Raw genomic sequence first — 11781 nt, 5'->3', positions numbered from 1 at the left:
TACAGCTTTCCAACACTTTTATTCCATATATCTACAGTTTAAATAGCAGGAATGCTAAATTCATGTTGACAGAACATTATGAATATGTAAATATACTGGAATAAAACACAAAAGATTGAAAATTTCGTATGAATGATGAACTTGGAACTTTTGCCATAGTAAGCTTATAGGAGCGAACATCTCAAAACCAAAAGAACAGAAATAATAATATAATTATTCCCATGTATATGATGAAAAGTATATGGAGTTCCTTCAAAGCCCAAGGACGTTCGCCCTTGAACAGTAGACACATTCTGGGTAGAGCAAATTTGGCCAAATAATACACAACACAAGTCCTTGACCTGTTCTTTTATTACAAGATACACTTACAAATTTGGCATTGTTCATTGAATATTACTTCACACCAGTAGAGTTCCTTTTAAATTCTTCATTCTTTGATGTTGTTGCCGATTTTTCACCTCAGAGCCTGCAAAACCTATGAAAGGATAAAAAAAATATGAGTTTATCTTGTGATTATGCACAAATACATAACTACGAATGGAGGAAGGATAGGAATAAGACAAAGGGATAAATATTTCGTTCCTTGCTTACATATTTTCAAAGAGAATGTAAACAGTGTGCATGTAGAACTGAATTATGTCAATTAAATTATTTTTAGTGCAATCAAAAGCTGTTCAAAATTATATCAGAGTTTCTTTCTCCCCTATGTGATACAAAGAAATCAGAAATTTTACGAATACTATTACTCCTATACACACAACAAACATTTCAGAAACGTAAAATTATTACTTTTTGCAACCTGAATTAAACGAATTTGCTTAATTTGTACTGTGGGATTAAGTTAATTTTTGGTGAATAATTCCTACAAAGCCAGTGGTGATATTCGGCCGGTTCGAACCGGTTGTTAAATTATTTCTAGGTAATATTTACAATTACCACGGACTACACCATATATGTTTAACATAGGTACATATGATAGAACTGGTTGTTAAATTTCTTGAATATCACCACTGAGACAACTGTACAAAGCCTAAGTAGTTTCGTTGTTCCCGAAATTTAATTTAGTAGCCTAACTTTGTGCATTTCTGTATGCGTATGTGTGTTGATATTCATAAACAACGGCACTTTAATCTTACTTGCACACTTATCAAGACTTCAATAAGATTTCTTTATCTGCGAATTTGAAAAGTACACGCATATAATTTCAACAAAAAGTTTAAAAATGTGTCAAAGGTCTACACCAATAGGATCCTTATTACATACTTATATAAACAGTTCTGTTTATGCATATTTATCGTCAATGATAATGTATGTAAACACCCAGAAATAGTTCTGTCCAATACTGGAAGCAATCACAAACTACTGACGTTTTAAAATTAAACGATTTGTTACGTTCGCTGAAACTAAAGGAATAGGCTAATTTAAGAATGCGTAACATCTATTTTGGCAAACCTGTGAGAACACAAAAGATTGTAGTTTCTTACCTATAAGCAGGGCCTTATTCCGGGTGTAAATGAACTATTATCACTAATAAAAGTGGATTTTATAAAGTCGTTATACTATTTGTACAATTACGGACTTCCAAATTGCACATTATACACTTCAAATATTATATATGACATATTTACGTTCATTAGGTACCTTGGAAACCTGCCACCACCATAATACACCTACAACTATAAATTACACAACTAACAGAGAAAAAGAATATTTGAACTATCTTCGCCTTCACTATTTTGAGAAGCCATTCTTATTTTTGGCCATACTGATGCTAGGAAGTAACAAAGGCAAAGCGGTGGAAACCACGTGTCATATGTATTCTCATATATTGCGAAATACAGCTGCATACAAGTACTCTGCATTATATGTATAGCAACACAGAATGAATACTCAGCTTACCAATATTATGTTATCGCAATCTTCTTGCTTCTCTTTCAGATTCTAGCAGTGTAAGAATATCTCCTTCCCGAACGGGTCCTTTTACATTCCTGATGATCTGTCGGTTTTGTTCTCCAATGAATTCTACTTTAACTTGCGTACATTGGCCCTGGGAACCTGTCCGACCAAGAACTTTCATGACTCTTGCCAAAACTACGGGTTTATCCATTATTATTCGATATGTGAAATAATATTCCACGTGCGTATCAACAAATTCCAGCCCTTTCGAACAACCGGATGCAAAGAAGAAGTTACATGATTTCTACACCAAAGAACATTAGATTTTTCACAAAGAATACAACTGGCATCCGGTCAAAACAAAGAGTGTACCAAAGAACGTAGTTCGGCCACTGACAACCGAAGACGAGAGGCTCGGGGCAGGATCATCGACCGTGGCAAATGGCCAAGAGAAGGTTGTCAGATTGACAATTGCGCATGCGTGGCCATTTCATGCACTGCCAGTGGGATCCTTACCGGTATTTACACTTTCTGTGCGATCCTTACAGTGTTGCCAACAGGACGGGCCACTGATAATAAACACTGACAAGGCTCTCTGTCAACCTAGGCTGTCACAAAAGAGCGAACAGGATGACAACCCAATTTTAGAAAAGAGTGCAAGTGAAGTCATTTTATCGTGATTCGTGGAGCATTCTTAAGTAAAGAGTTCTGTCAAATATATATGTGCTGTTTTTGTTGGACGAGTATTCAAAAGCGTTTCGTTGGAACCTGCTCGAAACGGTGGACAATAAAATTATGAACCGAGTTCTGTTCTAACCCAAGTGGGTATGTTGGCAATTGTCTCGAAGTGGCCAATGTCCGGTGCCCCAATCGTGGGAATTTGGGTTAATAGTTAATAAAAAAGATAAAGTTGAACACCACGACCGATATTTCATGTCTGTTTCACAGAATACGTTCTGCATATGTAGGCTATCTTATCTAACATTTGCGGAGATCGCTCAGAAGTCGAACATTGAGTTGTATAGCCATTTTGCAAAACATCAATATATTGCCACTTCCTTCATGAGATCGTATAAAACAGTCAGTAAAGCAACAGAATATCAAAGTAACGGAAACTTTAGGATGGCGAAAGAGTGAATATGTGATAGTTTCTTATTGAATTTGAAATGAGTACTTGTCATGTAATGTTTTCAACGCCTATTGTACTTACGATTATCAAAGATGTCGGCCGAGGCGTCAAGCAAACAGGGAAGGTCTGCTGCCGAAATAATTCAACAGATAAATGTCAAGAACGCCAAACTGCTTGCTTTAATTCTAGTAATAGGTTTTGTTATATATCATGGTATGCTCCATTTGAGATATGGTAAGCATGAAGTGTAAATTCAACATCATTGTAAAACATAACCTCAATTCACTCATGACATTGTTTGGTGACATTTTCTTTTGTCTAATTTGTTAGGAATAGATTCTTGTAAATGGCTCTTGTCAGACGGACGTTACAAAGGAGACCAAGAATGGCAACCTTATGGTTGTATGATGCATCATTACAGTCAGACGTAAGTAAAAGTACGACTGCATAAACATGTTCTCTCTGTCAGAATTGCATAGACCTACTACTTGTATAACATTTTTTTTTCATTTCAATTTTAGTGATACAAGGAGATGTTTACGATATCTAGCATTCTGGGGTAAACACAATCATTTTGTGTTTATTGGTGATTCACGTATACGTCAGCTGTATATGGCATTTCTGAATCATTTGGATCCTCGTGAGAATACAGGCACAACCATCCCACCAGACCGCCACCACTCAGATCTGTCCTTTGGTGATTCCAAGCTACGTCTCCGTGTGGAATTCATTTGGAGTCCTTATGTCTCGAAGCACATGATTGATGACTTTCAGAACTGGAAGGTAATGACATCAGGCCTAATTTAATGAAATAATTTTATTATTACATACCTGAATATATTAAATTATAACTAACATGGATAGATTTGACCAGTTGTTTTTTTTTTGTAGTAGGCTATATACCTGACATTATTAGGATTATTAAATCCAGGCGTTTCAAGTGGACAAGGCATATAGCACGTATGGACGAATCCAGAAATGCATATAGAGTGTTAGTTGAAAGGCTGGAGGGAAAAAGATCTTAGGAGAGGTCGAGACGTAGATGGGAGGATAATATTAAAATGGATATGAGTGAGGTGGGATATGATGCTAGAAACTGGATTAATCTTGCTCAGGATACGGACCAATGGCGGGCTTATGTTAGGGCGATAGTGAATCTCCAGGTTCTCTAAAAGCCATTTGTAAGTAAGGCTATACATTTAATTTTCTTTTTCACACATAGCAGCATCCGTGTAATATGTTCATTTGTAATGCAATTTAATTTAAAGAATATAAAAAAATACCAACACAGTTGTTTAAAAGTACTGGGCCTATCTCAAAACCTGGATTTTTATGACCGAAATTACCGCTTATATTTTCATTTGATCTTTAATCTCCCTGTTACGAACTAATATCTCATATCATCTCAAAATTATCGAATATTATGCCACCCTTATTCTGTTGTGAATTAATCATTTTATTGTATTACAAGCATGACAGCATTAATCGACTACTTATTAATTGTATAGAGTAGTACCTACAATCTACCTACAGTTTGACATTATTCTTGATGTAAACATACTAGGTTTTCTTTACTAGTTTAGATTTGCTTGCATTAGCTTAGGGTTGAGCAGAGGTTGGCATATGTGCGTCTTTGGTGGACGCCTACTTACATCAATGAACATCAAATGCGCAGTTGGATATTATTACAGTTTTCTTGAATTTTACAGAATGAGAATGAGCCACCAAGTGTAATAGTGGCAGGCAGTGCTACGTGGTCTATTAAGAACTCAAATGCTTCTGTCCATGCTTTAGAAGAATACTCGTTGAACCTAACCCGCCTTGTGCAGGTATGTAAGTAAATACATCCGTAAATCCGTGGCGCTACAGCCCATGAAGGGCCAAGACCGACCAGCCAGCTGCTGGCTTCACGTCCAATGCCGAAGCAGAGGTGGACGATCATGCAACCAGAATGGCAGTATCGTGTGTTTAGCACGATGATCCCCCCCCCAGCCGTTATAGCTGGTTTTCGAAACTGGTTTTTCGCTACCTATTGTAGCTCCCCAAGTGCGTCACGGTGCTGGGTGGGCAATGGTCCCATACACTGGCCGAAATTTCATGAGAAAATTTCTTCCCCCATGAGGATTCTAAGGATTCTAACAAGCACGCATTCCGTAATGCGAGTCCTAGGCAGGATGCCTTAGACCTCCACGCCACGGCACGGGACAAGTAAATACATAGTACCTAATATATTCTCCTACCACTATGTAGCTCTTCCACTGCAGCTGCGCTACTAGATTCCATCACGAAGCCTGTAAGATATGTAGTTGTAAAGGAGTCTGTTGTTGGACATTCACTCGTTACCGCTAATTGTTGTTAAATTACAATAAACCCTCATTCAGGGTATGGATCTGTGAAATTTATAACTTCTACATTTTTATACCAATTAATCTGAAACTTTTACCACATAGTTCTTACAATGTGGACATGCAGTACACAGATTTTCACTTTGATATTCCAAGTAGTTTACTTATAATTATTTTTTGTTGTTTTTTTTTAAATACTGAATTATAACTTATAGTTTGACAACTTCAAGTGAAACCCCGTAAAACACGCCAACTTCTGGAATCTCTCTCTTTCTTTCTTCTCTCCCCCTCGCTCCTCGTCATTCAGTCACCAATCACCACGTAAATATCTGAGAGGGTGTGTGTGGGCATCGCGACCAATAGAAGAACCACTCTCCAGTATTACCACAATAACGGATTCTTCATTTTTGCCTCGACTGTCGGCTAGGAAGGTTCCATTATGCTAGCATTGCAGACAACTAGTTAACCTTTTAATGCTTTTGTTAGCAGGTTTGACAAACTGTGAGTGGACCTGCAAGTACATAGCATAGTGCTCTCTCCCTTCCCCCCGTGCTTTCTCACTTGCTCCTCCCCAAGACAGCCAGCGCTCACGTAGTAACTCGGTCAGGGTTTCAGTTGGATTTGTCAATCTATAATTGTCCCAATTTTCAAAGATTAGATAATTTTTCTTTAAATTTATATTTAATTTATTCCTGATGGATGTATGTAAAATATGACACATGCTTTTCATATTTTTCCAATTACTTTTAGAAAAAAAAAATATTTACACCTTTAGTTGTTAATTTCTTAATTTTTTTTTTAAACATATCACATCCTCAACACATGGTGATTTGAATACTTTCAACAGCAGAAGGAAACACGTGTCTCAGTTTACTTCACATGCTTTTGTGGACTTCTGTGCAAAATTTCACTGAGACTGGAAAAAAACTGCATTCATTAGAGCATTTTGAATGTTACAAAATGTTGAAAATTGGAAACTCGAAAAAACGAGTATCAAAGTATAGTATTTATATAATACATACTATCGATATCCTTCCTTCCTGTACAAGTCTACCACATGCATTTTTCTCCTACCTAACAGCACAGCGCACTTGCGGGGAGGGGGGGAGAGGGTTTGCATGCGTGTGCGCATATGTTTTTTTTTAATTCAAGGCCACCCAGAAATAATCAGCTGCTCACTACACACTGCTGTTCAACGAAATACGCACAAGATACCCACTGGTGATGGTTAACTTTCATTTGCTGCAAGCACTCTCATTTTTAGTGAGAAAAGCATGCACAATTGAATGCGTTTCGTTCTTGCTTGCATTGCTTGAATATGTACAAGTTGAAAGGAAAGTTGAACTGTGTAGATGTATCTTTACAACGATTGTAAATATTTTGCTAATTTTGGGACCAATGTTACTGTTACAACAAAACATGGTCTGATTCAACAGATATAAAACTAATTTACCCGACTGGTACAGCAATAATTATATTATTGCAGCGTAGAATCTGTTTACGTACAGTAGTACGATTACGAACTCCAACATATTGTCTGCTTAAGCATCCTCTTGATACAAACACAAACAAAGGTATGCTGTGCAATACGTAGTGACAAACAGCTGCATTCACTTTGCTCATTTGTTTCTTGCCAAAGAGCTCACAGTGGAAGATACGCTGCTTTTGCAGTGACAGTAAACATTTGCTCATTTCTCAGAAGATTGTATGGCCAAAGACTCCAGTCAAATGCCACTCCATTGAATAAAAAAAAAATAATTTTAGGACCTATGTTTGTAGGACTTCTATTTATTGTTTTGATGCATACTTCCTTCTCTCTAATTGTTGGAACCTTTTTTTCACAAATTGTTGTTGTTTTCTAATGCCAGGCGTTTGACAGTAAAGTCATTTGACCTCTTGCACTCCAATATTTTTCAAAGATATTATCATGACCAGCCACTGAAGCACAGATTCTGAGGTGTTCCGAATCCATTTCTTGGTTTGAGTTTCACAATGGGCAGTTAGGGGACTGATATATTCCAATTCTAGGCAGGTGTTTGGCCAAACAATCATGGCCTGTTGCCAATCTAAATGCAGCTACAGACGATTTTCGTGGAAAATCGGGAATTAACTGTGGATTTTGATGCAGAGAGTTCCATTTTTTCCCTTGGGATTGAGTTATCAAATTTTGTTTGTTGAAGTCTAAGTATGTAGATTTAATAAATCTCTTCACAGAGTAATACGTAGATTTAGTAACAGGTCTGTAAGTAGCAGTGCTGCCCTTCTTTGCTAAAGCATCCGCATTCTCGTTTCCCAGGATTCCACAATGGGATGGTATCCTTTGGAATACAATTCTTTTATTGAGTGATATTAATTGAGAGAGCATTTTAGTTATTTCTGCTGTTTTAGATGAAGGTGTGTGTTTAGAGACTATTGATAGCATAGCTGCTTTGGAGTCTGACAATATAACTGCATTCCTAAATTTATTGATGTGGCATAGAAGGTTCCTGAGACATTCACTTATTGCAATGATTTCACCATCAAAACTTGTTGTTCCATATCCAAGAGATCTATAAAGTGAGAAGAGACAGCATGTAACACCTGCACCGGCACCTTGTTCTCTGGAGATCAAGGATCCGTCGGTGTATAAATGAAGCCAGTTTTGTGGAGGGTACCTAATATTAATTGTCTCTAAAGACAATTGTTTCATTATTTCAGAACTTACTATCCATTTTCAGAAATCGTGGTCTCAGGTGTCATGCCTGGACTCACATTACAGCATGTGTGCTGGTTCGAGTCCTAATGGGAAAGGAATTTCCTCCACGAAATTTCGGCCAGTGTATGGGTCCAGTGCCCACTCAGTATTGTGATGAATTTGGGGAGCTATGATAATCAGTAAAATTCTGTTTCGAAAACGAGCCATAACGGCTAGAGGGAATCATGTTAATTGCTTCATATCTCCTTCTGGTTGAATGATCATTCACCTCTGCTGAGGCTTGTGAATATGAGGGCTGCAGTTGGCTGGTTGGCCTCATCCCTTCATGAGCTGTCGTTCTATAAATAATTATTATTATTATTATTATTATTCATCTTTATTTTCAGTTTTATGCTCAAGAAAGAAATATGTTTTGGTTAGTGATTAGTAGAGCCTGGAATTTTAGGTGCTAAAATTTAATATTGTTCCTCACTATAGTTTATAAATATAGAAGCCATGCCCCCACTTCTTTGAGATGTCACTAGTATTTTCCCTTTGGTACCGCTAAAGGTCTCTAGTCCTCTTAAGGGTATATGCACGTCAACGACCACAATTATTATAAAAAATGCAGGTTCTAAATTTCTAAAATTTTATAAGGAAATGAACTCATAATTGGACAAAGATTACAAGGTATCCTCAACAAGACTTATTAGAATTTAAATATCTGATAAAAGTATAAAAAAAGGTTACTAATAATATTTTAATAATTTACTTTTTCTTTAAATATTTTCCAAAATTTGAAAATTTTCACACATATTATTTCATAACTCCACAACCATTAGAGATAGAATTCTGAAATTTTGTACACTGATTTAACATGAATTGATCCAAAATGTAGACTATAATAATGCCCATTTCTTTGAAAATAGGAAAATTAGGTCACAAAACATTATGTAAATTTTAATATATTTTATATAGGACAAATAAAAAATTAATTGTATTGAAATAAACAACTCTACATGTCTGAGAGTAGTCTACTTTTCAGAAATAAGTGTTTATTACATGCAGGAAAAATATTAAAGATGTCAGAGAGACCATAACAATGTTATGGTTACCAAATGATGTAACTGCAGAATTTTTTTGTTTGTTTTTTTCATACTCTGATAAAACTGGTTTGAAAAATATTATTAGTAACTTTTTTATACTTTTATCAGATATTTAAGTTCTAATAAGTCTTGTTGTGGTACTTTGTAATTTTTGTCCAATTGTGAGTTCATTTTCTTATAAAACTTTAGAAATTTAGGGCGTGCATTTTCTGATAATATTTGTGGTCATTCACATACATATACCCTTAACCACCACTTACAAACTAGCACACAATTTATCATTGTCATGCCTCCACTTCTTTGAGATGCCATTCTTGTCATTCAATGTTTTCCCTTTGGTATCGTTAAAGGTCTTTAATCCTCTTAACCACCACTTACAAATTAGCGCACAGTTTACAAGATCCATTGCTCAGTCCTTCTGACTCCGTTGTCTATTATTGCATATCGGACTCCTGTGAACTAGCTTAAAACCCTCCTCACAGGCATCACATCTATTCATCTACACTCAGTGTCATTCTTAACTTTTAGCACCTAAAATTCCAGGCTCTAGTGATTAGCAGTGTACTTATGAGGCATGTCTCTTTCTTGAATTGTGTTGCTAGGCAATAGACACGATATCAGCCAAAAGGTCACGTGTGCTGTGGACGTTACAAGAACCTGTCAACACTGAGAAGCTACTGCCAGGAAGGTCTATGATCACCAACGAGCAGATTGACATGTACAACAAGGCTGCAATGGAGGTAATGGAAAGACTGAAACACATTGTTTTATAATATGAAAAAAGGGTTCTGTTTGTCACTTGAGGTTTTATATAAAACATGTGAGCTATTCCATCTCAAATCGACCGAAATATGGAGAAAATTGACCTTGCAATTTTTAAATACAATGAAACTTTTTCTGTCCGTTGACAACTGTGATACAATGCTTTGTGCAAAGTTTGAGGGAACAGAACTTCATAGTGTTTAAATTAAAAATATTTAAATTTATCGTATTTTCATAAAATTAGCAACTTTAAACTGTTGTGGCTCCGAAACCCTTTCACCCAGTGATCAAAACCATGGTTTATTTTGATGCTGAGAAGTTGAAGTTTATATTGACATGTAAACAGTTTTTCTTACTTTTTATGGAAGTGGAGAAATTTAGATTTTTCTTCATTAAGACGCCTTTGCCCACGAAAAAATATTTTTAAAATATATGGTTAGATTCCACATTGAAAGTACAAATAAACACATATTTTTTACTGGTGCACTGTTGATAAGAAAGTATTGAAAATATCAAATAAAGAAAATAAATAGTACGTGCTTGAACTAACCAGCTGACTGAGGCGGGATCTAGCCTAGGCAAGCAAGGCCAGAAGACATAAACACGTGATGTTTCGTCTAGTAACGCATAGCTGGGCTAGCTTTATCACAAATTTTCATAAACACAGGAGTAAAATGACACCCAACGATCACTTATCTTCATCTCTCAGTCAGTTCGTACGGTACTGCGCCATTCAAGTCCAGGCGTGTGAATATAATTTATTTAATACCCTCGAAACTTATTGCCGAGCCACTAAGCAAACAAAGCCGAATCCCTCTTAATGATGCAAGGTTTTTTCTCAATATTTTTTACATTTTTACAAATGGGCAAAAAGCCTAAAAGTAAGTAAAATCAGATTATCTGTCTCTCTGTATACAATAAAAATAAGGATTACTTCTTAACATAATCTACCAAATGTCAGCTTCAAAATGAGCTCCCGTTCAATGTTCTGCAGTAAACGGTTCCAGAGTTCTGAGCACTGAAAGAGGCTTGTTTTTATAAAATACGCTAAATTTGTCGCTCAATAGTACGAAAACCGTTTGACTTTCGATAGTATATTTTTGAAAATGCACTCTCCTCAGCACCTTGTATAAATAGGGAAAAAATTAGAGTATTAAAAAAATGCGAGGTTTTTTACTGATCGATTTCATATGGAATAGCCCTTGTTCATTGAATACACCATTGTGTCTCCTAAAAATGTTTAATTTTCTTGTTTCTCCATTGTTGTCTAAGCTTTTCTTGCTCATAGATCTTGCTTAAGGGTCAATCGAAATGAGTCATCCAACAATGGTAGCTTCACCATGTTTAAATCCTATCACTCAGTATGAGATCTTCTCATACATAGTATTTCTGGATCATACAACTTCCTCTTTCAGTATTTGAATTAAAGTTACTTCTTATACAGAATGTAACAAAAATATATGGTCAAACTTTGGAGAGACATATACATTCCTCATACATAGAGGATGGAAATGATCTGTGGACAGTTTTTTAAATAATCTGGTTACATTGTACAGGGATTAATAAGCACATCTGAAAGTCAATGCAATGACAGTTTAAGCTAGTGGACATTTTTAACATTTCTTAGAAGACTCATGCCTTAGAAAACTGCAGGCTTTTAGTTCTTACGTATACTTTCTTACAATTCTTGAAGCCTGTTTCTGTAGGTTTTAATAACCAAGATCATCAATAAAAGTTGTGTATAATAAATGGTCTCGCGAATTGTTTGTGGGTACTGATAATTCAGCAATGTTTCTGGAATAACTCTTTAAGGAACAATGATATGACAAGTTTGAAATTTTTCTGCAAAGTTTGGTAGTAACTTTTAGT

At 36.0% G+C, this 11781-nt stretch overlaps 1 protein-coding gene and 1 long non-coding RNA gene across 3 annotated transcripts in view; one reads left to right on the top strand and one right to left on the bottom strand.

Annotated features, from left to right (window-relative positions):
- On the bottom strand, positions 1–2321 carry LOC138691348 (uncharacterized). The gene is made up of 2 exons (XR_011329855.1): positions 1900–2321; positions 1–475 (listed from the first exon to the last, which is right to left on the bottom strand). It is a non-coding gene; the product is annotated as an uncharacterized lncRNA (long non-coding RNA).
- A 116-nt stretch (positions 2322–2437) lies between these two features.
- The window catches only part of LOC138691318 (N-acetylneuraminate (7)9-O-acetyltransferase), a 64220-nt gene continuing 54876 nt past the window's right edge, over positions 2438–11781 (top strand). For both annotated transcript variants that reach the window (XM_069813202.1, XM_069813192.1), the window contains exons 1-5: positions 2438–3259; positions 3356–3452; positions 3547–3808; positions 4735–4854; positions 9753–9890. In XM_069813202.1, coding sequence (XP_069669303.1) covers positions 3118–3259; positions 3356–3452; positions 3547–3808; positions 4735–4854; positions 9753–9890 — 759 coding nt within the window. In that variant the 5' untranslated portion in view covers positions 2438–3117. The remainder of the gene's footprint in view (positions 3260–3355; positions 3453–3546; positions 3809–4734; positions 4855–9752; positions 9891–11781) is intronic.

The sequence above is a fragment of the Periplaneta americana genome, chromosome 2, assembly GCF_040183065.1.
Source record: "Periplaneta americana isolate PAMFEO1 chromosome 2, P.americana_PAMFEO1_priV1, whole genome shotgun sequence".
NCBI classification, from domain to species: Eukaryota; Metazoa; Arthropoda; class Insecta; order Blattodea; family Blattidae; genus Periplaneta; species Periplaneta americana.
This window is presented reverse-complemented; position numbering and strand designations above follow the sequence as displayed.